General features: G+C 41.0%; 1 protein-coding gene across 1 annotated transcript in view; it reads left to right on the top strand.

Annotated features, from left to right (window-relative positions):
- Window positions 1-27,201, top strand: part of ca10a (carbonic anhydrase Xa) — a 491,723-nt gene that overhangs the window by 389,362 nt on the left and 75,160 nt on the right. The window contains exon 4 of the mRNA XM_075457281.1: window positions 8,130-8,315. Coding sequence (XP_075313396.1) covers window positions 8,130-8,315 — 186 coding nt within the window. The remainder of the gene's footprint in view (window positions 1-8,129; window positions 8,316-27,201) is intronic.

Below are 27,201 nucleotides of genomic sequence, written 5' to 3'. Positions count from 1 at the left end.
AAACACAGATATGCCCAAAACATCTTCTCCAGCACTCAGGCAAAGACATTTAGGGGCTGTCCAGCAATGGTGTGTTCTAAAATCTGCAGTCTGATAGGTTAGACCACTTTACACAACAACCGGAGGTAAGAGGCTAAAACATATTCAGAATTTGAAACTCACTGAATTTCACTTTGCCTTAAAGGTTGATTAGTTGAAACAGGTGTAGACACCTGTAGATATGGCTTCACAACATTTTATACAAAACTAAGCACAAAAAACTAAGCACTGTTGTTTGTACTAAACCCTTAAAAACATTTTCAGTGATCACAATGCAGGATTTTTTGGAATCTCTCGGTATCTGCTTTCTTGTCTTTTAACAAGATTAATTTGAAACACTGTAGCTGTTTTTTCCTGAGTGAGGACAGCACAGTCTCTGGAAATCTTTTTAATAAAGTCTCAGATCTGTGTGGAATCTTTCTCATTATGTAGCATTACTTGAAACTGTTGCACTGAGTTGTGAGTCCATAACTTCACCGAGCTGCAACCCACACAGCCCTACTTGTGTTTAATTCATCACAGCTAGGCTTTAGTGTTTCTTTTTTCTTCCTTTTCCCTCCCGCCACACCCTTTTCTGCACAGACATCCAGTCTAAATCTATCTATGCCACGCTCTGTTTGTATGTACCTCAGTGAAAGAGCAGCAGTCACCTTGCATTGAATCAAATACGTTAGGTCCTTGCCACGATACAGTGTTTACAGCTGTGGGCCTTTAAAGGAGACGCTAAAACCCATGTTGAAGTTATTAAATCATATGTGCACTTCACAGTTATTGACCAACATGTTTATGTTGCTCATCACCATTTACGACATTAAGACAATTAATGAAATGTAAGGCAGGCATTCAAACAACATTCAAACTAATTTTCTGTTGTACAACATCTCTATCCCCTGAAACGTTTTTCCATTCACTAATGGCAGCTTTTTATTTTTATTTAAAATGTTCCACAACAATACTGCAGCCTAATAGCTGAACATATACAGTAGTTAGTGAAGAATTCTTCTTGTTATAAAAAGGTAATTTACTCTATTGATCTGTGTGTTCAGATAATGATAATGTTCCTTATATTTTCTCATTACCAGTTTGCTGCTAATGTTTTCCATTACTGTACCTTCCTGCTACTGCCATGCCTGCCCCACAGTGTCAGTTCCTTTTATATATATATTTACTTGTTTATCTTCCCCAAGTTATTACCTCTAATGTTGGAGCGCACTTTCTGTCTATCGCCACTATCTGTTAAAGGAGGGCCAGCATATGCAGTTCAATTGTTCTTTTCAGCTCCATTGCTCCAGGAAGCTACTTGGAATGAATTAAAAGATCGCCAACGCTGCTTGGACAAAATGAGGTGTGTTAGAGCGGTTACAGGAAAAACACATGGTCACTAATGATGCCAGTACATACAGGCAGCTCACAAGCCCACATTGCATAGCATTGCAGTGGTGTGGCTGCTACCATGTCTTAGATCTATGTCCACAGACACAGTTGTTTTTTTTCCAGTCACTGCTTAACATATATCCACTGTTTACTTCTGTTTATGCAAAAAAAATTACATGGTAAGTTATTTCAGAAAGACTTTCAGAAATCCTGGAGAACTATTGCTCAAGAGAACTTTGAAAGTTTAAAAGAAAGTCTGGCAGTTTGTAAATAAAATAGAATGAAATGAAGGATGGCTCACAAGGTTTGCACAATACTGTAAATTTGTGTGGGCTGCTTATGATGTAGGGTCATAATAATAAGTAAATGATGAGCATAAGTAAACAAATCTTAAGTGAAAATCATTTTTTCATTTATTATTTTAAAAAACAACGGAACGCTACAGTTTTAAAGAGACCTAACTTTGGTGAAACTGGAGCACATACTGGGAACTCTTTCTAGCAGCATTATGGTGTTTCAGGGAATATACGGGCAGCAGCACAAAGTGTATGTATTGAATCACCACAAACTACATTGTTTATGTAAAAACACTTTTTGGACATGGATCTCAACGCCACAGCTGGAAGACATACAAGCCTCACTTTCAGGTTTCTATGATTTTTTTTTTAGTTAGTTGAAATTATGCTGATTATTATGATGCTATCAACAAAAGACAGTGCAGAGAGTTAAGCATTTCCTAATGATGTTTGCAAGTCATTAGCATAAAAGATTCATAAGCAGTATTACAGTGTAATGCTGAAACATGAGATAAGTTGGACAGCTCTGAGTGGTTTTGTTGATTGTCGTACAACGGTGTTAATCAAAGTCCAATATACAGGCAACACACAGCCTCTGCTCATCTGACAGGCTGGATTTGTTTTTGATGAATAGAGCACAAAACCAAGTGGTTTTCTCAAATACATTCACCAAACAGTATGAAAATATGAACTCCACAAGCCGCTTGTAATAATTACTCCATCACTCGCAGAAGTGTCGAGACTCCAAAGACAAATGGCAAAGCAGATTGGAATATAGTGCCTTTCCTTTGCTTGCAACCTTTCCACCACATTGACTTTGACTGGTAATTGTTGCAGCAGAAACATAACAAAACGAAGTAAGCAACTTTTACTCGAGGGTTTGTTGATTTATTCTCCAAGTACAGCTGCAACCAGCTGGCTAAATGTGGTTATATGTGATCTTTTTGCCCCGTCTCTGAGATTTGAAATTTCCTTTAATTACAGAGGATTTTAATGTGGTCGGTGACTCTTCTAAAATTGCTTTTGTGCTCCATCTGAGTTTTGTTTATCTTTTCAAAATCACCACTTTTAAATCTGGTCATTTGCAAGGTTACATGACATACATTAGGCTCTCTTGTGCTGGGATTATTGATCCAAGAGATGAAAGAATGACCAATTAGAACAGAAATGCAGCTTTCCTCAGTACGTGTGGTTGTAGCAGCCGTTCCACATCTCGGTTTCAATGTAATACACAAACACGATTACTCTCTTTGTCTCTATGGACCCAACCACAGTTCAGTACTCACGTCTTTTGAGCCAGTCTCCAGCCATTTACCCTGACACAAGCTCTCACACTCGACAACGCTTATTTGCTCTGGAAAGAAAAAACGTACACAAAGTGGACTCTTTGATGTAGGTTTTACAATTAACATTTTCTGATTATACATGGGTCATGGAGTCGAAGGGATACCTTTTGAATAGGATTGCTTTCTAAAAATGCTATGTATGCCCTCCCATGTTCTGTACACATTAAGGGATGGGTGCACATTGTCTATTACAGCTATACTTTAAAAAGTTTGTTGTCTGCAATAAACAGAAAAGTTAAAAGTTAGTTTTTTGTTAGTTTGCCCAGCTATTGAAGACAGTGACATAACATGAAAAAGGCTTAATTCGCATGCATGATAGGCAATTTCAAAATCAGCTGAACACTGTAATGTTCAATCAAACATTTCTCCAGCAGAAAGATAAAGTGAATTTATTCATGACTAGTTTCAGTAGCCGATTAAATAATCTAGCAATAATTAATTTAAGCTTATTCTTGCTAGTCCTTCCCTGCTTTAGATTATCTAAACATAAATTGATACTCTCTTACTTTATCTAATGACTGAATTATTCTCTTTTTAAATAAGCTACAGTTGTATTGAATATGTAGCTCTTATACTTCAGAAAATCTGCCTTGAAAAAAATTTCTAATACCTCAAGTATTACTTCTGTCTGCAGTTGGAGAACAGATTATGCTGAGAAACCTTATATTCTAAAAATTGTAATAGGTACATTTGCCTGCATGTCAAAAATGTAGTATTGTAACAAAATAGTCACAGAAGTTGTGAGGTGGTAACTTTTTTCACTGCCTGTTGTTGTGCATAGGGAGGCATTCAGGTGACGTGATAATCCTGTAACCATTAATTGATTAATATTTTAACCTAACCATCCCTAAACCCAATTATTTACTTTTTCAGATCTAACTCTAACCAACTGTGACTAACTGTGAAGTGTATACTACAGAACAATAACTTGTTTTTCTTGCTTGACAGTCTGCAGTGTAATGCCACCGTCCATCTCATCCTGCCTCATTATACGTGATTTGGAACATATTACGTTAGTGCAATAGGATGTTTGTGATAGTTTTATGTAAAACAAATCATAACATGCCGTAATTTGCAATGGAAAACAGAGGCATTTTAACATTTTTGGAGGCTTTAGAAAATAGTAATTTTGCAATTTCTGAGCATGAGTGGCAGGTTGATGTGATTTAAAATGTAGGCATGTTACGACTTTGAAAGGCAGATTTACATATACAGCCATGTAAAATGGCTGGCTGCTACATTCATGGGCCATTCACTTTCCAGCCAAAACTCTGCCAGGTCTGTAACATCATTCACACCGACTGGAAAGCGACAGTGGCTGTATTTGTATACACATATCATGATGTTGTGTCTTAGAAAGTGTCATAATCTTTTAGACTTTATTGTGAATTTTTGCATTGTGAACCAACTGTCCTCCTCCCAAATACATCCCCACCGGCTATTATCGGAAGGAGGTCAGAACAACCTTTCACCACATTTATAGAATATGCAACCTCTTTTGGTTCTGAGAACAACTGCATGTAATTTGTAAAAACGGTGTCCATGAAGGTAACACCCATGTTGTTAAAAGAACATTGCTTAGTCCTCGTCATCATTGTTTTCTGACCCTAATTAAGTAGATTTGATTTGAGAAAAGTGTTATGCTGTTAAGTCAGTGAAACTCAGAAGTCAAAAAATAGTCTTGAACAAGGTGCTATGTGTTCTGATTTAAAAATGATCACAGAAGTCCTGCTTCCGTCTAGCTATGGCCATAATGGGTCTTAAAGGTATGAAAAAACTATGTATGTTTATCTTCACTTCTTGGGATCAAAGTAGCTATTTTACATTCTGGTGTGAGACTGTTTTCATTCGTTAACATTTCTATTCAGTTGAATTCAACTCAATTCAAAACAGTTTATTCCAATTTGGAGCAATTTGTATGCATGTAGAGTAGTATGATTAAAATAAACACTGTACACATTATAATACAGTTTAAACTCAAAATTCTCACGTCACATATCCTTTCATGACTTATTTAAAATAAAAGCAATACTTGACTGGCAGCTGACTCAGTGAAGAATGATGCTGTAAGACAGAGGGTGTCAGTTTCTTTAATTTCTAAAACATTCTGTGCTCTTTTGTAACAGAAAAGGACCACTTGCATCTGTTGCTTTAGAGTTTCAGGTCTTTGAAGATGATTTGGCTGCCTTTATAAAAGGCTGCTCCAGTTCTCACTGACTGATATGAAGTAACTGTCAATCAAATGTAGGGTATGATCGTCTAGAATGATTATAGACTTGGCCCTGGATGACTGAGAATCACCATTGTGAGATGTCACTATTAGCTGTTGCTAAGGATGTTATATCTGACAGTACGGTCCATACAAGTGCAAAGTCTATGCATATCAAACTTATATAAACACCATGAGGAATGTTTCATGCATTTAATCTTTGGCTAATGTCTGAAGAAGGATAATAATGTGGATGATTGAGAGAATGTAGTTCATTTAGAGATAGTAATTATGACAGAGAAGGGAACTAGTTTATTAGCTGCTAAATGCACAACTGTGCTCAGAAGCTTATTGCTCCAGTAACTGTGTTTGCTTTATGAGATGCTCTCAATAAATTACCACCCGCTGACTCCTTATAATAAGACTGATGGGAGCTATGAGACTGAATCCCATATATTAATTTGCACAAATGCAAGTCAAAACATTAACTTGTCAATATATTCATCATTCTTATAATAATATAATTATTCTGCTTAAATGAGTTTTTTATCTTAACTGGACACATACCATCATGACTATTTACACTTCATAAAAGCATATTAATGGCCCATGCTCCTGAAGTCCTTCATAACCGGCCTGCTGAAAAGTTTTTTTATCACAGATGATTCAGGAGACAAAACCACTTTCGCCCGAAGAGTAACAGCCAAATATAAAGAAAGAAAGAAAGAAAGAAAGAAAGAAAGAAAAAAGGAGGCTATAAGGAATGTGAAATTTTTCTGGCCTTTTCAAGGGATCTCACCTCACCCCTGTAGCCTTGCCAGGGAACATAAAAATACTCTTCACTGCCCTTTCCCTTGTTGGCCACTAAATTCAACACACCTCTCTCCTCCTTACTTATCTTCTCTTTGCATCACTCCCTCTTTCTCCCTGTTTCTCCTTTCAAATCATTGATTTCTCAGAGCGTCTATAAAATATTTACAAAGTGTGGGCAGACTTCTTTCTCTGGGAGTTTAGAGGAGGGAGGGAGTGATCATTTTGAAAGCCAGGCAGTGGTAAAAGGAATGAAGGAACAGGAGAGGAGGAAAGGGATAGAAAGAGGCAGATAAGGGCGTTGGAAGTCCACTAGAAGTTGTGGCTTGAATATCAATGTTTCACCTTGAAACAGCTGAAGATTATGAATAAATAAACACAGCTACAATACTGATGAATATCACATTTCCCCTTGCAATGTATTGATTGTGAGTTTATTCTTATAATTTCAGCCTTTTTTTCATCTATTCCTTCTTTTCTCTGGCTCACAAGCTCAGCCCTTAGGAGTCTTCCTGAGCCAGCTCTGCCGACGATATGAAAGCAGTGATGGAATAAAAGTAGAGACCCCTATGTCATTAGAAAATGCAAGACATTACCTTCATATTATTGAAACCTGAAGCTGAAAGAAGAGTTCAGCAGAAAATAAAGTCTTTACTTCCTGAACAACTGAGTCATTGCTCTGACAAACTCGTGCTGAGGCAAACATCGCTCATGATTCCAATTTTAACATATCTAAATAGACAGATGGTCTCATGTCTTCATTGGTGGTTTTCTTGTGTAATCTGAGTAGTTCTTCCTATGAAATACATGCCATCCAAAACAAAAGCGTATAGCAAAAGTTCATAAAAACTGTCTCGTAAAAATCTAATGATTTATCTCAAGACATGAGAGTATTTTTTTCCTGCAAGTGGAAATGAAAACAAGTGCATATAGAAACATAGTTTCACTTTCAGTCCAGATAGACTCATAAATGCTATGATTGCTAGTTTTAAAACGTAAAAAAAAGTTTATATTTTGAGGCTTGAGGTGTTGTGGAATTACACAGAACTGCTGGCCAAGAGACCGGTGTTTGTTATTCCTATTGAAACCAGTACTTTCATGTCACTTGTTTGATTTTATTTGGCATTAAAAACTATTTGGTATTGAAAAGCAGTTGGTTTAACTGCAGAGAGGACCTGCTTTGGATGTTTTTTGACCTAGACAAGCAAAAATATTTTTAAAAACAAGATGAAAATCATTATGATTCAGTTGATGAGGATCAGACTGACCGAGCAGCTTAACATAAGCACAAGGGAGTGATTCATATTGCATATTTTTTTCCTACTATCTCCTCTTGCGTGTTTGTTGACAAATGTTGCATGCAAACCTCACCTCTAATAACAATCTTGAAGTATCTGTGCCAAGGCTTGGCAATGTTATATATTTTCCATCAAAAGGGCTTCGGTTTGCAGCTTTGGCTTGTTGATTTCATAAGCCCCCCATGAGGAGCTCACAGAATTTCTTTGATAAGCAACAGTAACCACTTCAGGTTCTCACATCAGGACTGTTTGGTTCAAAGTCCATTTGCCAGATTTATGAGGTTTGTCAGACTGTGGTGTGCTTTTGATCTGCTTCCAGTTGGACTGTGGTTTAAAAGGAATAGAAACAAGATCAAAAATGAATCTCCTGATCTACATATACAACGTAAATATGCATGTTTGATAATGTGGTAACCATGGATAGTGGTCTAGACTTGAACAATTTTCTTTTAAAATGGAGTGACTATCTATATATGTATTTATATATGTATACATACATATATATAGATATAGATATCTATTGATAGATATACATGCCCTCCTATGAGAAAATGTTATGTCCACACAGCACCGTTTACAAAAAAAAATGACAATGCAACCAGAAAAACAAAGAAAAACTTCCCCCAGAGAGGAGTTCGGTGTAGTACCCAAGACTATGTTTGCATTTGAATGATAGGTGCAAACGCACTGAAAAATGTTTGTGTGTCAGCATATTAGACATTTTTAATCAGTTGCATCCAATCTGTTTTTCCTCAAGGTGGGAGGGACCATGTACAATACTGGTCGCCACGTTTCTCTGCGATTGGACAAGGAGCATCTGGTGAACATCTCCGGGGGCCCGATGACGTACAGCCATCGTCTGGAGGAAATACGGCTACATTTTGGCAGTGAGGACAGCCAGGGCTCTGAACACCTCCTGAACGGACAGGCTTTCTCTGGAGAGGTGTGTGTCATGTGTGTGGAAATCATTGCTTTATATTCAAAAAGTGAAACAATTAACAACTTGCAAATTTAATGCAAGTTTTCACAAATGTCAAGAGAATCTGCGAGGACAATATGCAAATTATGCACACTTATTACAGACAAGTTTGTCAGGCGAGACAGCTGATGATACCTTTTCTCCAGTCAGTGCCAGAAACATCCATCTATCCATTTCATTTTCTATACCCGCTTATTCCAATTTAGGGTTGCGGGGGGGTGTTGGGGCCTATCCCAGCTGTGTGCCATAAACATTTAAAGGAGAAAAGATGTAATTACGTCATGCATTTAAAAGATCTTCAAATGTGTAATGTTTAAAAAGAATGCATATTTATGTCAATCAACAGAGTCTGTCTTTGCTGCAAATTAAACCTTTTTTTTTCCTCTCTTAAACCGAGATTTCCACATGAACTAGGTGTCAAAACCTTCTTGCAATTCCATGTCATATTTTTCAGTTTTTCACACTTAAACATTTAAGGGTACCGTCTCTGTGCAGCAGCTAGTATCTCCACTAGCGGCGTCAAGTTGAATTAAATGTCTACACGTCAGTAGACAGGCCACACATGCTGTGCTCACTTCATTTCTGCAGAAGCACATCGAGGTGTCATTTTAGATTTGTTGCAGAAGATTTTCCAAACACACCATCGTGAAAATTGAGGTTCTTTTAGTGTTGCTGTTGATTTTACATGTCAATGGTTGGATATGTATCAAAAAGCTTTTACTCGCTATACTGTTGTTGGGTTATAAAATTTTCACCATCCTTCATGTCTGCATAAAGTAGAAAATGCCCCGAAACAGATATCCTTTTCCAGGACAAGGTTATGTTCGGGAATATTTCTACTTTCTCCTCGGGAAAGAAACTGAATTAGAGATCATTTAAAACAGTTGGGATTACTATGTAGTGTGTTAATAGAAATAAAATGCAACAAAATTAATCACTTTTACTTGATACGTACAGTCTAATTTCCTTGAAATTTAGGCACATGTAAAAAGTGTTAAAGTAGGTATGGGAATGCATGTGTGCACAAGGTATGAGTAAGGGGCATATCTGCAATCTCATTATGCTGAATATTATATACAAGTTTTTGAGTCCCAACATTAAAGCTCCTGACTTGCCATTAAATTAAATAGCCCATCTCCCTTTTCATATATACTCAGACTTAGTACCAACCTACTCCAGCAGGTCAGCAGTATCCCAAGCAAAAATTGCTCAGTAACAGCATTACAAAGAGCCTGACATGTTCACAAAGCCTCCAAATGGCAGAGCTACTTTGGCAGCATGACGTAGACCTACTCAATATTAGGCAAGGGGTCATAATGTTATGGCTGATCGGTGTATGATGCTATTATATATATTTTTAGCAAAGGTTTGCTGATTTCAGCAACACAATGCCAAACTACAGTATATTCTGCTCATATTACAGAGACTGTTATCCTCCCAAAAATTATCTTAGGGGTCATTTGTTTATGCAGAGAATTATAGCCCATAGTTGCATTTCCAGAATGTAGAAGCTCTTGCAGTTCTGAGAACCACTGCATGTGAAATGTCAAAATGGTTAACCATAGTTAGTTAACCAAACACCTAACAACGAAATGTTATTGCTTCAACTCAACCAAAAAGTGTTGCTGCGTTAGTTAAGTGAGTTAAGTGTTGATATGTTATTGTGAGATTGTAATCTGGGAGTAAAAAAAAATTGTTGTCCTATGTTGGTGTTAAACTTGCATTGCATGGTTAAAAGCGCTGCATGCAATGGTGAAATCTATACCCCTTCTTTCTTCTTTTAGCGAACTTTGTGACTTGTTAAAAGAAACACTTGAAAATTATGTTTCCTCCAAGGTGAAATTGTTCATTCTATACATATAAGGGAGTAACGAACGTCATATAAAACTATGTCGCCTTTCGGTGTGCTAGCTTAGAGGACGCACTGATTGGTCATATTTAATGTTATGAACAAGCCCCATTAAAAGCTTGTGTGGATTGTAGGACTAGATTTGAAAACATTTGACACATTAGTAGTCGATGAAAAAGTGTATCTATTAGATGCACTGTACAAAAATAATTGGTTACTTTCAAAACTAAAGATATACTTTTAAAAATGTGAAAATCTGATTCTTATTACAGAGGAAAAGAAGAAGAATTGAAATTAAATGAAATTCAAATGACTCATGAATCATGTCTGAAAGCCATCTCAGTATTTAGCTTTGTTTGAAGGTACTTTTTCAGCTCTTTCTGATTGTCAAAGGATTTTTCACTCCTAGACACTGTGTCTACAAGAGAACCAATTGGCATTCTAAAAGAGCTATCACAAGACGGCAATGAACAAAGTTATCTTGGAGAAGACACTGAAGCATTTACCTCCACACACACACAAACATACGCTCTGGCATTTGGAATTTTGGACGAGTGAAACAATTAGCTACCTTGGCTTTGATAGCTCAACAAACTCATGAGTCACCCGCGCCACTGCATTCCACTGCCGCCATTTTTTGAATAACCAATTTGTGTGGCAACAAAATAATAATCTTGACAAGCACATTTATTATAATTAATAATTAATTATAATTAATCCCTCAGCATGAGAGAGTTGATATTCAAATTATAATAAAACAAGTGTTTACTGTGTCCTTGGGGGGTGAGGAGACCTGTAACCCAAATCCAAGAGGACACTTCCCCACATACACATACTCATACACACAGACACACATTGAGGGAGTTCATGAATCTTCCCTCTAGGGCTTTATTTTTTCCTTTTCATTTCTACCCTGCCTTAACCGATCTGCACCTTGTGGGTAAACATTGCATTTGAGGAGTTTCTTAGGGCCAGAACAGAGAGGCTTTTGGAGATATCTGTAGCTTGAATATGTTGTCACCTCTTTCCTTGTTGCAACAGCATCACTAAAGCGGGCAAATCGAAGGGGAAAAGGTTACGTTACAGCACTGATTTCCACACAGATCTCCTTTCAAGATATTCACTGTGTGTCAGACTCAGTCACAGTTGTGTTACTGTTCTCATAACAGGAAGATTATATAAGCTTTTTTATTATTTTTTTTGTCTTTACTGTAACTCTGTAGCCTACAAACTAACGCTGATAACTGGGAAGCTGTTGCATTGCTACACACAATATGCTTCTTTGTAGCTTACAATTTGGAGGTGAAAATTGCAGGGAGTTAGCCTAAACGCTGTACAAAAAAACAAGCCACTTTTCAATCTGTTTCCACTTTGTTTCACAAAGTGATACATTCTTGAAATGCTGTACATCATAAATGTAACTGGTGTTTCCACGTTTCTGAGTTAAGGAGAGTAATTTAAAAAGAGTTGGTCACTGGGACAGCAGTGGCATGAGCTTAGCTAATGTTGCTAATCCTTCAGTACGCTCAGTGTCAAAATATTCCAGGTGGAGTTCATAATGGTGTACTTTGGTTTTGCATGATGCTCATCAGTCTTTACTGTGTATTCAGCTGCACGCAAAAAGCTAAAGTAAAACAAGTACTGAGCCAGATAAAGGGATAGTTCGCTGTCGACAGCCGCGCCTACTACGGTGTTTACTGCTCGGAAGCAGGGGACTGCTCGGTCTGCACTTCGGTCTGCACGGTCTAAACAGCACGCAGTGATACGAAGGGAGAGAAAATAGCGCCAAGCAATTGTGAGGTCTGACTTTTTCCTGGATAACGATTTTGTGATGCAAATGTATTACTCTTTTGAACGCCTATTGTTTTGAGAAGCAAAACACTTTATTTTTTAAACCCCAGCCAACTAGCGGGACTACTTTCGCCAACGCCAAAACGAGGCCGGAGCTCGGCTCACAGTACGCAGTAGGGGGTAAGTCAATGTTCATAAACGATATTGCTAGTATGGGATGTCATACAGCTTCATGTCAAAAGAGGCAAACTATCCCTTTAAGGACAAATTCACTGAGCACTACCTCCTTGATGTCGAAGCGACTACAGCTGAGGAGGTAGATTGGTTATAACTTAATTGGAAGGTCCCTGGATTGATTCCCAACTTCCCAGTCTACATGTCAAAGTATCCTATGGCAAACTACTCCTCACATTGCCCCCCAATGTGCTCCTCACTTGTAAGTAGTTTTGGATAAAAAGCGTCCACTAAATAGATGTAATGTTAAATATTTATGGTAAACAAAAACATTTCTTGACAATAGCATTACTCAGTTTTTACTCAAGATCCCCATGCTTCTATAACTTTAACTAAAGTGATTCTGTTGCCTAAAGCAGACATAAGTCTAGATGCAAACAATGATTTCTGAACATTCACTTAAAGTAAAATACTCGTATTAGCTCTGAGTATGAGTTTGCCAGTAATTCGGCAGGAACTGCTGTGTAACTGGGATGAGAAAATAGCTCTATGGGTTTATTGTATATGAAAAAAATAGAAATGTATGAAATAGATTTGTTAACATAAATGTATTGAGTTCAACAAAACTGAACTCAATACATTTTTGTTGAGCAAACATATTTCTAATTAGTCAGTCTAACATATGCTATTGTTATTTTTTTTGGAGTAATTTGTAAATGGGATTTAGCCAAGACATAGACTAGATATTGTCATGTCCATGGGGTTTTCCCCATGTTTTTAGTTCTTAGTTTTGTGTTTTATCTTGTTTTAGTTTATTTCATGTCCTAGTTTTCTAGCTCATGTTTAGTTTTAGTATTGCCATGTTTTAGTTTTCTCCCATGCCTTAGTTTCTTAGTTCAGTCCAGTATTTACTTTAGCCATGTTTTCACCACAGTTTCTGTTGCTCATCCATCACCTTCATTCACTTCACCTGAAGTTTTCTTCTCAGCTGCACTCATTCACATATTACCCATTTAGTATTTAGTTTCCAGATGGAAAGTATTCATACAGTATGTCGCTAACATTGTTACAATCAACAGGACCTGGAAGTTTTACATTACAGGGCTCTCAAGCTTTGAATGTGGCAAGGAAAGTTAACCCCACCAGTTATTATTAATAACTGCTCTGCTCAGACTCATGGGAGACATGCTTGTTTCCTGCCGTTTCCATAGCGAAAGCGGCGCGCCAGAGAATTGTATATGAAAAAAATTTTCAACATGAGAAATATAATGTGTGTGACAAAAGACCGAGAAGCGTGACTGTCACGCTCAATGCGTGAGACTTGAGAGCCCTGCATTAGCTGGGACTTTTGAGACGGAAGACGCCATGCCAAAAGCTCCCCTGCAAGAGTCGCCGCCATCGCTTAGCAGCGTGTCAAAGACTTTACATTCATGCAAAGTAATTGCATGCTGTGTGGTCAAATGTTTCAGCATGTTGGACGTATTTCCCCATTTTTATGTGATCAAAGCTCTGCACATGTTGCAACTGGCCCTTGTATTGTCGTTTCTGGTGAAATATAACCAAACTTTGGAGTGCTTCTGCCTCGCCGCCATGTTGGAAACATTCTGAGCCAAAATATGAAGCGTGCACATGACGTCATCGCGCAAATGCGTCAGACGTTAGCGGAACCCAGATCTTTATTCCTCCGAGCTATAGAGTATTACCTATAAGCGGGATCGTTAGGCAGGCGGTTTAACGATTCCACGGATTCGAACTACTGGGAGCCGGTTCTCGATTCCCATCCTTAGTGGCTGTGCATGTCCTTGAAATATGTACAAAGAAAGCAATATTTAAACTTTTCAAGGCTGAACATGTTTCTGAAATGGCAGCCTTTGGGAGGAGTGGAGGATGAAGAATGGAGTGTATGTATATATGTGAATGTGTGTGTGTGTGTGCGTGTGTGCGCATGTGTGTAGTTCTGCTCCCCTGGAGCAGCTTCAGAGTGTAATCTGAAAATGAAACACCTTGCTCAAAGTGTTAAAAATATTCCAAATATTATTTCTCCACTAGGCTGACTTATGTTTTTACAAACTCAGAGAACACTCAGCCACCTTATTATCCTCTGATATAAGAATGAATAGAAAACAAGTCCTCAGGTTAGAATAAGGCTGGTCAAAATTGCTTTTTGCAAATTGCTCTGCTATTTATACAGGTGTATCTGTACAATGATACATTTCCAGCTCAGGAGATTTTGCCCATATAATTTTTTTTTCCATTTAAACAAAACAGTGGGTCATAATAATCGGACATGAAATGCATAATAGGAAATCTTATCAGAATGCTGGAGTAACAATCTGGTGAATGTTTTAGCCCATTTGGTACATCATTTTTGCCAAAAGTTTTTAAGATTGATATCCTTGCTTGCAGGCAGCCTCCGTCCCATGTTCATTTTAGTCCACTATGCAGACTTGAGACATAGGTGATCCATCACTGGAAATAATTAATCTGTTATGTTTTTGTCAATGTTATTAAAGTAAGGTCACATAGGCATTCTGATGAAAAAAAATTACTAAAGTTGTGTTCAAAGACACCTTGATGCAACACAGCAAACCAAGAAACTCCTGGTCAGTTTCACAGACAGCCATCTTGTTAATATTCTCGAGATAAATTTGTTTAAAATCTTTTTTTTTTCATTAAAGGGAACAAGTATATAGCATGAACCATAGTTCACAGCAATGGAAATTGACAAGAACAAGCTGTTCCCCTCATGACCTCTTGCTTTTAACATTAGAAAGTTAAGTGATATAGTGGTGGTGTCACAGGTTTTAGTACAGGACCCAAAAGCAGACTCACACAGATGATTTATTGTAAAAAAGGGCATGTAGTCAGGTAAGTATTCTTTACAGAATCGGAGCTTGAAGAGGCTGTTTGGTGCTTTGCAGCATAATCTAAGGAATGACAAACAGGGCGTTTAAATTCCAGGAGTTTGCTCGCTTGATGTTTGGATTACAATACTTGCAAAGGGCTTTCCAGAACTTGAGTTGATCCTGGGTATTCTCCTGAGGCCAAGGCAGGCTCTGGGAATGTATGGGCCAAAATGTTTAGGCACAAGGATAAAAAGGTAAGTAACTGAAAACAATAACTTCAATATAACTTGAGCACCACTGCCAATAGGTAGTAACAACAATCTGGCATTTAGTAAGTGCAGTGAGTGCAGAAAACAGAAATTTAAGGAGGTAGTGACTAATAGGCAGTAGCTACAAGCCATCCTCACACACCTGACACTGCTCTTGCAATACAGCACAAGGGATAAGGGGAACGGGAAGCAAAGCAGTCCTCATGAAAGGTGGACAAACAAGTTAAGCAGCCACCACTGAGGGCTACCATTCAAAGTGTTAACTTGATGAATTTGGATTACACCAATAAATTCAACAAAGCGTCCCTACTGACTGAAGAAGACTCCACTGGTTGCTAAAGAAAAGATCCAGCTATATTTCATTCAAATCTTGTCAAGTGCCTCAGAAGGATTCGCCACAGGCAGCTGTTCCAAACGTTTTAAAGCACCATCAATCACAGAAACCCATCTCGTATGTCCTCTTTCAAACACAGTCACACACATGGAAAATCACAATTGAGCTAATGTAGCTGCGGCAGATTATCGTCACAGAGATGTTGCAGTGGAGGCTTGTTCTGTTTTATTTTTTCCTCCTCTAATTATCATGAATCATTATTATATGGCACATTTCGCACACATCTGAACAGCAGTGCAGTAATTCCTGAGGAACTTGAACTAAAATCAGATCAAAACATCAGATAGTGGCTTGTTCGGATAGAAACACAGAAATAAATAGCAATGAAAAAGGATAACTAAAGTGGTGATCATTATCAGTTACCAGTGTATTACAACATATTCTCAGAGCTGATGGATAATCAGAGAGCACAATCACAGAGTGATAGGTGTGTGTGGCAAGCACGCCATGTCCATTTGTTAGTTTTATGGATTTATGCTCCAGTTAATCTGTGGAAGGGGGGAAGGATGGATGGAAGCTAAAATGGAAAGCATCATTTTCAGCCCAACGCTTTTTAACAGTGCTGAACACCTCTCTTCTCCTATCGACTTGCTGTCGTCATATTTCCCTATCCCTGGAGGCCAGGCTAGCCATCATGCCATAAAGAGGCTGTCATGACCACCAGAAACACACACCCACACACTCCAGAGAGCACTGGCCAACACAGCAGAAGTGACCCAACATCCCACCCAGTTTAAAACACCTCTCGCTCAGTGCAGTTTGCCATTCAGGTTTAACAGACTGAAGCCTAAATACTTGTCACTGTCAAAGGAGCTACTAACACTCTATTAGCACCGCATTCAGTGGAAAGTTTTAGTCTAGAATATTGGTCTAAATGTATGTGTATATTTGAAAAATATATAATTTCCCTCTGGGCTGAATAAGGTATTTTTAATTGCATTTTAATTTAATTTTAAAAACCCTTTAAGAGTGTAGTGTTCAGGGTAAACCCAGTCCCTCGAAAGAGGATGAAATAGTTCTGTCACAATGTTTGTGTAGGCCGGTGTCCACATGACATTACCTTAACTACAGTGCATTAATATTATACATAATAATAATAATAATAATATATTTTATTTATAAAGCACTTTACATCAATTTAATGACCTCAGAGTGCTACATTTTAACAGTGTTGTGCCAGTTCACAGCTTTTCTGAACTAGTTCAAGTTCAGTTCACACATGCTCAAAGTGAACAGTTCACGTTCAAAGTTCACAATTTTAATTCTGAACTAGTTCAAAGTTCAGTTCATTTTACTTTTTTCGTGAGATATTCAAATAAATACTTTTTTTCACACTACGAGCTAGAAATCACTATACGTTCTTTGAAACTGCTCATTGTAGACATTTGCTCATGACACTGCAATTGTGGGTTTCTTACCAGGTGATGTCACTCAGTTTTCAATGGAAAACAAATTCCAACGTTCATTTACAGTGATGTCTGCCGTTCATGACACATAATGTGAACTAATTCACGTTCAAGTTCTTTATTAAAAAATGTGTTGCGTTCAGTTCAACGTTCACGAAAAAATGAGCGTGTTCAATGAACGCGTTCTTTTGAACTCGTTCACGCACAACACTGCATTTTAAAACTAGCATTTAAAAAAAAACAGTAAAATAATTTAAAGATTTTTCAGACAAACTAAAGGCTTTTCTAAAAAGGTGAGTTTTCAGGCCTTTTTTAAAAGAATCCACAGTCTGTGGTGCCCTTAGATGGTCAGGGAGAGCATTCCACAGACTGGGTGCAGCTGAGCTGAAGGCCCGGTCACCCATAGTCCTGAGCCTTGTCCTCTGGAGCTGGAGGAGATTGGTCTATCCAGAGCGGAGATGACGTGAGGAGGAATGGGGGGCGATGAGTTCTTTGATGTAGGGGGGGGCAGTGCCATGGGGGCACTGGTGGGACAGAAGGGAAATCTTGAATTCGAAGGAAGCCAATGGAGGGATTTGAGGATGGGTGTGATGTGGTGGTACTTCCGCACCCCCATCAGGATCCTGGCAGCACAGTTCTGAATATACTGCAGCTGCTGGATGTTCTTGCTGGGGATCCTGATGAGGAGTGCGTTGCAGTAGTCCAGCCTGGAGGAGACAAAGGCGTGGACAAGTTTTTCGGAATCAGGGAGAGTGAGTATGGGGCGGATTTTGGCAATGTTTCTGAGGTGCAAGAAGGAGGTTTTGCAGAGTTGTTTGATGTGAGCCTCAAAGGTCAGGTGAGGGTCCATCCTAACACCGAGGTTAGTGACTGAGGGTGAAAGGTGGATGTCGTGGCCGGAGAAGGTGATGCTGGTGATAGTGGATGACCGGATCTGGTGCGGAGTGTAAACAAGAATGGCTTCTGTTTTTGAGCTATTTAGTTGCAGGAAGTTTGCCGTCATCCACGCCATTATCTCCTCCAGGCAGGTGGAAACTGTGGATAGGGCTGCAGAGGGGGTTGGGTTTGTTTTAATGTAGAGTTGGGTGTCATCAGCGTATCAGTGGAAAGATATTCCATGCCGGCTGATGACACGACCAAGGGGGAGCATGTACAGTGTGAAGAGGGTGGGGCCAAGGACAGAGCCTTGAGGGACACCACAGGTAACGGAGTGCGTGTCTGATTTTGCACCTCCCAGGGATGCATGTTCTGTTCTTTCAATGAGATATGATGTGAACCAAGCCAGGGTAGTGTCAGAAAGTCCGATGGAGGAGTGGAGGCGGTGTAGAAGGATGTGGTGGTCGATGGTGTCGAAAGCTGCGGTGAGGTCAAGAAGGATGAGATGTGATGGAGATCCAGCGTCAGCGGTCAGTAGCAGGTCATTGGTAACCCTGACCAGAGCGGTTTCCGTACTGTGGCCAGAGCGGAAACCAGACTGGAACTTCTCATACAAGCTGTTAGTGATGAGGTAGTTGTGAAGTTGAGCAGAAACTACCTTTTTCAACACCTTTGATAGGAAAGGTAGGTTGGAGATGGGGCGGTAGTTGATAGGTGTTTCTGGGTCCAGGCTGGGCTTTTTGAGTAGTGGCTTGATGACAGCAGTTTTCAGGGACGTGGGAACATGGCCGGACCGGAGGGACTGATTGATGATTTTGGTGATCATGGGACTTATTGCAGAGGAGTGACTTTTAAAGGACTGAGGGAAATGGGTCCAGAGCACAGGTGGAGGGCTTCATCTTCCTCAGAATGACTTCGATGTCGTGCTGTGTGGTGTCAGTGAAACAGCAGAGGAGTTGAGTAGTCTCGGACTGAAGGTCTGAGGGGTCTGAGGCAGCAGAGAGAGCGGGGCGGCTGGAAGGAGAGGATGGAGAGAACGGAGCGGATGTTGTCTACTTTAGACTTAAAAAAGGAGATGAAGCTGTTGCACCACTCCTGCGTGCTATCTGAGTGTAGGGGGTTCTGAGGTTTGAGGAGGTGATTTAAGGTTGAGAAAAGTTGCTTTTCTGTCTTCTCAAACCCCAGCTGGTCGAGGCGGATGGCCACCCTTCCTGAGTCTGGTTCTGCCAGAGGTTTCTTCCTGTTAAAAGGGAGTCGTTTCTCTCCACAGTCGCCTCAGGCACACTCAGGACGGGAGATTGGACCGAAAAGAAAAAAAAAAAAAGTTTTAGTGCAATCTGAATTGAATATATACTGGGGAGGTGATTGCTGGAGTAGGAACTGGTGGCTGATTGCAGGTGAGAGTGAAGAGAGCAGAGGGCAGGAGACATGGGACAAGGGAGAGCACACTAACTTGAAAATCTAACACAAAGAATACACAAGGATTAATTAAACAACTGAATACCAAGAGAAACAGAACTAAAATTAAACAAAGACTGATCTAATAAAGAAAACGGAAAGAGCACTGAATAAAAATACCAATAACTAAGTCACAAAAATATAACGGAAAACCCAGATCCTGACAGAACCCCCCCTCAAGGGCGGATACCAGACGCCCACCAGTCCAAAACAAAATCAACCCAGATAGGGTGGGCGGAGGGGGCGTCGGAAGGAGGGCAAAAAAATCTGTGGGCTAGGCGACAGAGAAGCCTTAGAGTCTGTGGTTGAAGGGGCCAAGAGACGGAGAAGCCAGGAGACGAAGGGACCAAGGAGACGAAGGAACCAAGGAGATGAAGGAACCAAGGAGACGGAGGAACCAAGGAGACGGAGGAACCAGGAGACGGAGGAACCAGGAGACGGAGGAACCAGGAGACGGAGGAACCAGGAGACGGAGGAACCAGGAGACGGAGGAACGCGCCGGCGGAACAGGGACCACGGAGGGCGCCGGCGGAATAGGGACCACGGAGGGCGCCGGCGGAACAGGGACCATGGAGGGCGCTGGCGGAACAGGGACCACGAAGGGCGCCGGCGGAGCAGGGACCTCGGAGGGCCAGACAACCAGCGACATAGGAGCCGCAGGGAGGGACGGTCTGGCGGGACGGCTAGACGACCAGCGGCGTAGGAGCCGCAGGCAGGGACGGTCTGGCGGTCTGGCGGTCTGGCGGTCTGGCGGTCTGGCGGGCGGCCAGACGAACAGAGACGTGGCAGAAGCAGCCGGGGATGGTCTGGCGGGTGGCCAGACATCCCGTGAAGAGGTGGTGAGCCTGGCTGGTTTGTAGGCTGGGTTCAGCTGGTCCCGGCGTCAAGAAAAGAAAAAAAAAAGTTTTTAGTCTATGATGTGTTAAAAATAACAGAAAACTCCACTGACTTGTTCAAACCAAAATTAACAGCCTGGGTAAATAAAAAAAACAGTGTGAAAAACTGTATGAAAAACATTAAACTGTTTATATTATGCAGTCAGACGTCAGTGCATCATCCCACCACAAACAACAACAAACGAAGCGCAAGCTAGCAGCTATATTTTAATTCAGCAGGATGGACATTCGCAAATGGCTGAAAAAGCCAGAAACTACACCGTCGGGGGCATCCCCGCCGCCTGGCAGCAGTAGCAGGGGCACCGGAGAAGCCGAGGAGCACCTGCCGAGGCCAAGTTGTTTGGAGAAGGAGCCGCGGGTACAGCCTCGCAGTGAGGAGAGTAAACAGCCTGGCCGACCGGGGCTGGCGCCCACAGCCCCTGAGCCGGGTTCACTGGGAGCGGAGAGCCCGCCTTCACACTCACGGCTGCAGTATTACCAGAGGACTTCGGAGTTGACAAGCGAGCTCAGGTTCATCTCAGGCAGTTTCCAAAGAAACAACAGCATAACCGTAAACGGTCACTTTCGGCTAATTAGTACGAGAGAGACTGGCTTGAATATTTTCAGCAAGCAGATGCAGCCTTTTGTTTTCCCTACAGGAAATTTGGAGGGAGTGACTCCGTTCAAAAGAACTGGGTATGCTAATTGGAAGCACGCTAATGATAAGGTAAAGGGATTTAACAGGCGCAGTAACAGCAAAGAGCATCAAGCATGCATGGCTAGCTGAAAAGAGAAGGAAATGCGATGCAACACAGGCAGTGAAATTTCAACCATGGTTAACTCTCATCAGCTTGCACAAAACCGCCTGTATGTGTCTGCAATTGTAGACATAATTGAATTTCTTGTCTCAAACGAACTGCCACTGAGGGGTGAAGTGGATTCAGTCGAAAGCAGAGATGAAGCGGGAATCAGACTGTTTCTCTGATTACACGCTGAGGCAAAACCAAGAGCTTGCAAAGGCTTTCAGTACGATTCCAAAAAAGGTAACTTACACATCACATGATATTCAAAATCACATCATTGAACTGATGAGCACGATCGTAACAGAGCAAATTGTTAAAGATGTTAGGGAGTCATGGTTTACACTCAAGGTAAATGGAAGTAAAGACCCGACAGGCAGTGAAAATGAATCCATAGTTATGCGTTATATGGAAAAGGACTACAAAATGCAAGAGAGGCTGTTGTCAATGCAGACAACAGACAAGTGTGATGCCCAGTCACTCACTAATGTTGTGCTTGATGAACTGTCAAATGCTGGTCTTGACGCAAACAAAATTCTTAGTCAGTGTTATGATGGAGCCAGCGTCATGTCGGGACGAGAGGGAGGCATGCAGAAGCTTATTTAAAATAAGTTAAACAGAGAAGACCGATTCACCAACATCTTCAATCGGTCCCTTGCCCAAGCCGCCATTCCATCCTGCCTGAAGACATCCACCATCATCCCGGTTCCGAAAAAGCCCTCGCCCAGCAGTCTGAATGACTATAGACCAGTTGCACTCACACCTGTTATTATGAAGTGCTTTGAGAGGCTGGTATTAAAGCACATCAAAACCAGTCTCCCATTGACCCTGGATCCGCATCAGTTTGCCTACCGAGTGAACAGGTCGACGGACGATGCCATCTCCATAGCTCTTCATACAGCTCTAAACCATCTAGAGCACAGTGGTACATATGTGAGGATGCTCTTTGTAGATTATAGCTCAGCATTTAACACAATTATCCCTGACATCCTCATCAGGAAGCTGTCTGACCTCCTCTCATATCTGCCGCTGGATTATGGACTTCTTAACCAACAGGCCCCAACATGTGAAGCTCAGCCCCCACAACTCCTCCACCCTCACTCTTAGCACCGGCTCCCCTCAGGGCTGTGTGTTGAGTCCCCTGCTGTACTCATTGTACACCCATGACTGTAAGCCATCCTACCCCAGCAACACCATCATAAAGTTCGCAGACGACACCACACTGGTTGGACTTATTACAGGAGGAGATGAAGCGGCCTACAGATCTGAGGTCCAAAGACTAGTTACATGGTGCACAGAAAACAACTTGTCTCTCAATGCTGGGAAAACCAAAGAACTGATCATAGACTTCAGAAAGTGCAGAGCCGATCACCTCCCTCTTTTTATCAAGGGGGACCCTGTGGAGAGGGTACACAGTTTTAAATTCTTGGGAACCCTGATCTCGGACCAACTCACTTGGACGGACAACACCACAGCAGTGGTAAAGAAGGCACAACAGCGCCTGCACTTTCTCAGACTTCTTAAAAAAAACAACTTGTCTAAGAAGCTGATGGTGCTCTTCTACCGCTCCACTATAGAGAGCGTCCTGATGTACTGTGTGTCTGTATGGTACGCTGGATGCTCTGCAGCAGACAGAAAACGTATACAGCGAGTAATCAACACAGCACAGAAGATCATTGGTTGTCCTCTACCCTCACTAGAGGAAACTGCCAACTCAAGACTGATCTCAAAAGCCCAAAAAATCACAAAGAACTGTTCTCACCTAGGTCACACACTGTTTGAACTCATGCCCTCAGGGAGACGTTATAGATGTCTAAAAGCAAGAACTAGCAGGTTTAGGAATAGCTTCTTTCCTAAGGCAACAACACTTTTAAATGAAGCTAAACTTTTTTAACTTTTTAACTTTTTAATGATGCAGATTGCACAGATGTTACTTAGCACCTTGCACTTTATGCTCATCAGATCTATCTAGTCATCTATTTATTATCATTTATCACATGCTTTTATTCTTATCAAACATGCTGCTGTTGATATGACAAAAATGGGGGATATTTGCAATGTTTGCATATGGATGTGGATGTGTGTGTGTCTGTGTGTATGTATGGATTGTAAAGATGGACTTTTTAAGTGTATATGTGTTGACGCACTTTACTAGAGTGGCTCTATGAAATCTCATTGTACTAAATTCAATGACAATAAAGGCATTCAATTCAATTCAATTCAATTCAATTCAAATTCAATTTAATTCAAGTGCCTTACATCCATTGTTTCAACCACCAATTGCATTTGGTGATCGTGCATGCTATTTCCTCAGAGAGTGCAGTTGGGGATTTTTTTTAAGTGTGCACATCCCTTTATACATTTCTGAAAAAGCCCACTGTAGCTGCACAGTACAAAGGAGTGAAGCTTAAAAGGCTGTTAGAGCAGCGATGGACTGGGCACCTTGACACAGTGTCGTGGTGCTGAAGTCACACACCGCACTGGTGGACTTCCTGAAAGAAATCCGAACCATGGGAGCAAGTGCTGATGTGAAAATTTAAGCTGTTAGACTTCACAAGACTTCAAATTTCTCACCGGTGTGATGCATACAAAGTATTGGGACTGATGGACCTAGCCAATCGGATCCTGCAAGCCGAAGAAACAGATCTAATCACCGCAGTCAGCTCATTCAAAGTGCCTCCTCTTGCATAGAGGATCTACAATCAGATGCGGAATTTCTGAAACTGTGGGCTGACAGTGGGGATGCAGGTAATGGCCCTGGCGCGCCTGCTCCTCCAAAACGACAGCGGTAGGCCACCAGGACGCTACAGGACTACGTGGTGAGTGAAAGCATTGGGCAGCGCAAAGTGGACATTCAACAAGAGTGCAAGCGGCTGTTTTTTTGGCACCATCGACTCTATTCTGAGTGAAATTGCTTCACGATTCAGCGAGCGTAATGGGAAATATATGGCAGCTTTGGACGCTTTGGACCCCGCCAGTGTGAATTTCCTGGAGACCGAGAAAGTGAAACCACTACTGGATATGACAAACACAGACATGGTTGAGGCACAGTTCACAGTTGCACGAGAGTTTTTGAAAAGAAGGTGCACAGGCCAGGGCGAAGAGAAAGTGACTTTGATTCACCTTATTGCAAAGGAGTCCAGGGTATTAAGTGCCATGCCAGCGGTAATGACCAGTGTTGGGAGTAACGCGTTTAAGTATAACGGCGTCACTAACTGCGTTATTTTTCCAGTAATGGAGTAATCTAATTAATTACTTTTCCCATCGTTACAACGCCGTTATCGTTATTGAGAATATAAAGTGGTGCGTTACTACAATTTGGTTGTAGGCTTTCGGCTACACATCATCTGTACGCTGCCTGGAGAGAGCAGGGGTGGGGATGATGACACCGTTGCAAATGCGATGATGACCTACTCACGCTGTCTCACTGCACGCGGTGACTACTAAACACACACAGAAGACAGCGGCGATGAGCCAGGGAAGTTTAAAGGTAAGGCAAGGCAAGTTTATTTGTATAGCACAATTCAACTACAAGGCGATTCAAAGTGCTTTATGGGACATTAAAACAGTAGAAATAAAAAGCACAATTTAAATTTTAAACAAAAAAGAAAGAAATAAGAACAATAGATAGAATCAGTAGTTAAAATGTAATTAAGTTTTGAAACTCAAGCTTCAGATTTGGAGCTTTATTCAAACGCAGCTGAAAATAGGTGTGTCTTCAACCTGGACTTAAATACACTGAGTGTTTCAGCTGATCTGAGGCTTTCTGGGAGTTTGTTCCAGACATGTGGAGCATAGAAGCTGAACGCAGCTTCTCCCTGTCTGGTTCTGACTCTGGGAACTGATAGAAGACCTGATCCAGATGACCTGAGGGGTCCGAAAGGTTCATACTGGGTCAGGAGGTCACTGATGTATTTTGGTCCTAGACCATTCAGAGCTTTATAGACCAGCATCAGAACTTTAAAGTCTATCCTCTGATGGACAGGCAGCCAGTGTAAAGACCTCAGAGCTGGACTGATGTGGTCCACTTTTTTGGTCTTAGTGAGGACTCGAGCAGCAGAGTTCTGAATAAGCTGCAGTTGTCTAACTGACTTTTTAGGTGGACCTGTAAAGATGCTGTTACAGTAATCAAGCCTACTAAAGATGAATGCATGGACTAGTTTTTCCAGGTCCTGCTGAGACATCAGATCTTTTAACCTTGATATATTCTTAAGGTGATAGTAGGCTGACTTTGTTACTGCCTTAATGTGTTTTTCCAAATTTAGGTCTGAGTCCATCACTAGACCCAGATTTCTGGCCTGGTTGGTAGTTTCTAGGTGTATATATTGAAGTTCTGTGGTGACCTGTAATCGTTTCTCTTTGGCTCCAAAGACAATTACCTCAGTTTTGTTTTTGTTTAGCTGGAGAAAGTTGTGGCACATCCAGTCATTAATCTCCTCAATGCATTTACCAAGAGCCTGTACAGGGCCTCGGTCTCCTGGTGACATTGTAATATATATCTGCGTGTCATCTGCATAGCTATGGTAGTTTATTTTGTTGTTTTTTATAATCTGTGCCAGTGGGAGCATGTAGATGTTAAACAGAAGAGGTCCCAGGATGGAACCTTGGGGAACCTGTTGACACAAAGTACTTCCTGTTCTCTAAGTATGTTTTGAACCAGTTTAGTACAGTTCCGGAAAGACCCGCCCAGTTTTCCAGTCGTTTCAGTAATATATTGTGGTCAACTGTATCAAATGCAGCACTGAGATCCAGTAAAACTAAGACTGACATTTTTTCACTGTCTGTATTCAGACATATGTCATTAAACACTTTGGTCAGAGCAGTCTCAGTGCTGTGGTGCTGTCTAAAACCTGACTGGAAGGTATCATAGCAGTTATTTTGTTTTAAAAAGTAATTAAGCTGTTGAAAAACCGCTTTTTCAATGATCTTACTTAAAAATGGGAGATTTGAGATAGGCCTGTAGTTGTTCATTTGTGTCTTGTCAAGATTGTCCTTTTTCAGCAGAGGTTTGATTACAGCTGTTTTTAGTGGCTCTGGAAACACACCTGACATTAAAGACAAGTTCACGATCAGTAACAGGTCTGACTCCAAAATCTTTGAGATCCTTTTGAAAAAAGCTGTTAGCATGATGTCTAAACAGCAAGAGGAGGAGTTCAGCTGATGTAAGATGTCCTCCAGGTCTTTGCTGTTAGTGGGTTGGAACTGTGTCATGGTGTTTAAATGGGTTTTCGGTGGAGACGGTACAGATGTTGAACCTGCTGCTGATGTACCAACTGCTTGTCTAATATTTTGGATTTTGTCTGTGAAGAATTTGGCAAAGTCTTACCAGGCCATGGTGGAATGAAGTTCAGATGCCACTAACACAGGAGGGTTTGGAAAACACTTCTTTCTACATGGTTGAAGTCCACAGCCATGATCACAACCGCCTTTCAAATGGCATTCATCTGCCTGCTGATCAAGCAAGTACAGCTCCTCCAGTCCTAATTTAGCATTAGCTCGTGGTGGGACGTAGATAGCCATGACCACGATGGAGCCCAAATCTCGAACCATTTTGAACATCTGTATTTCACTGTCAGATATTCTAAATCAGGAGAGCAGTACGTTCCAATCGTAGCTGTACACCAGCAGTTGTGAATATACAGCACCAAAACCTCCACCTTTGGAATCCTGAGGCTGCAGTCCTGTCTGCCCAGAACAGAGAGAGCCTCTCTAGCTCCACCGCAGCGTTTGGGGTCTGGTAGGGCTGGGCGGATCGATTTAAAATATTGGGTATTGATCGATACTTGTGTGATGAGATGGATTCTTAAGTTTCAGTTTCTCTTCTGTACAACTCCAGGCATTTACAGAGTGACCGACTGGCCGTACAACACCGGCCCTCTCTGACTTCTCTCATGCTCAATTGAGCAAAAAATGTAAACATGTTATTGTATCTGAACAAAAACCTATAAATCTGTAGTTCTCAACAAGGGGACAGGTCTCAAAATGGGACCCTCAGGGGATCATTTCTAGGACACAGGAGGGCAAAAAGACAGAACCAGTAGGAGTATTTTCTTATATTTATTTATTTGCACAACTTACTTAGTACATTTCAAATTTAAAAAAAAATCTTGAG

Source organism: Odontesthes bonariensis, chromosome 23 (assembly GCF_027942865.1).
Source record: "Odontesthes bonariensis isolate fOdoBon6 chromosome 23, fOdoBon6.hap1, whole genome shotgun sequence".
NCBI classification, from domain to species: domain Eukaryota; kingdom Metazoa; phylum Chordata; class Actinopteri; order Atheriniformes; family Atherinopsidae; genus Odontesthes; species Odontesthes bonariensis.
Note: the sequence above shows the minus strand (reverse complement) of the source record. Positions and strands in the feature narration are given on the sequence as shown.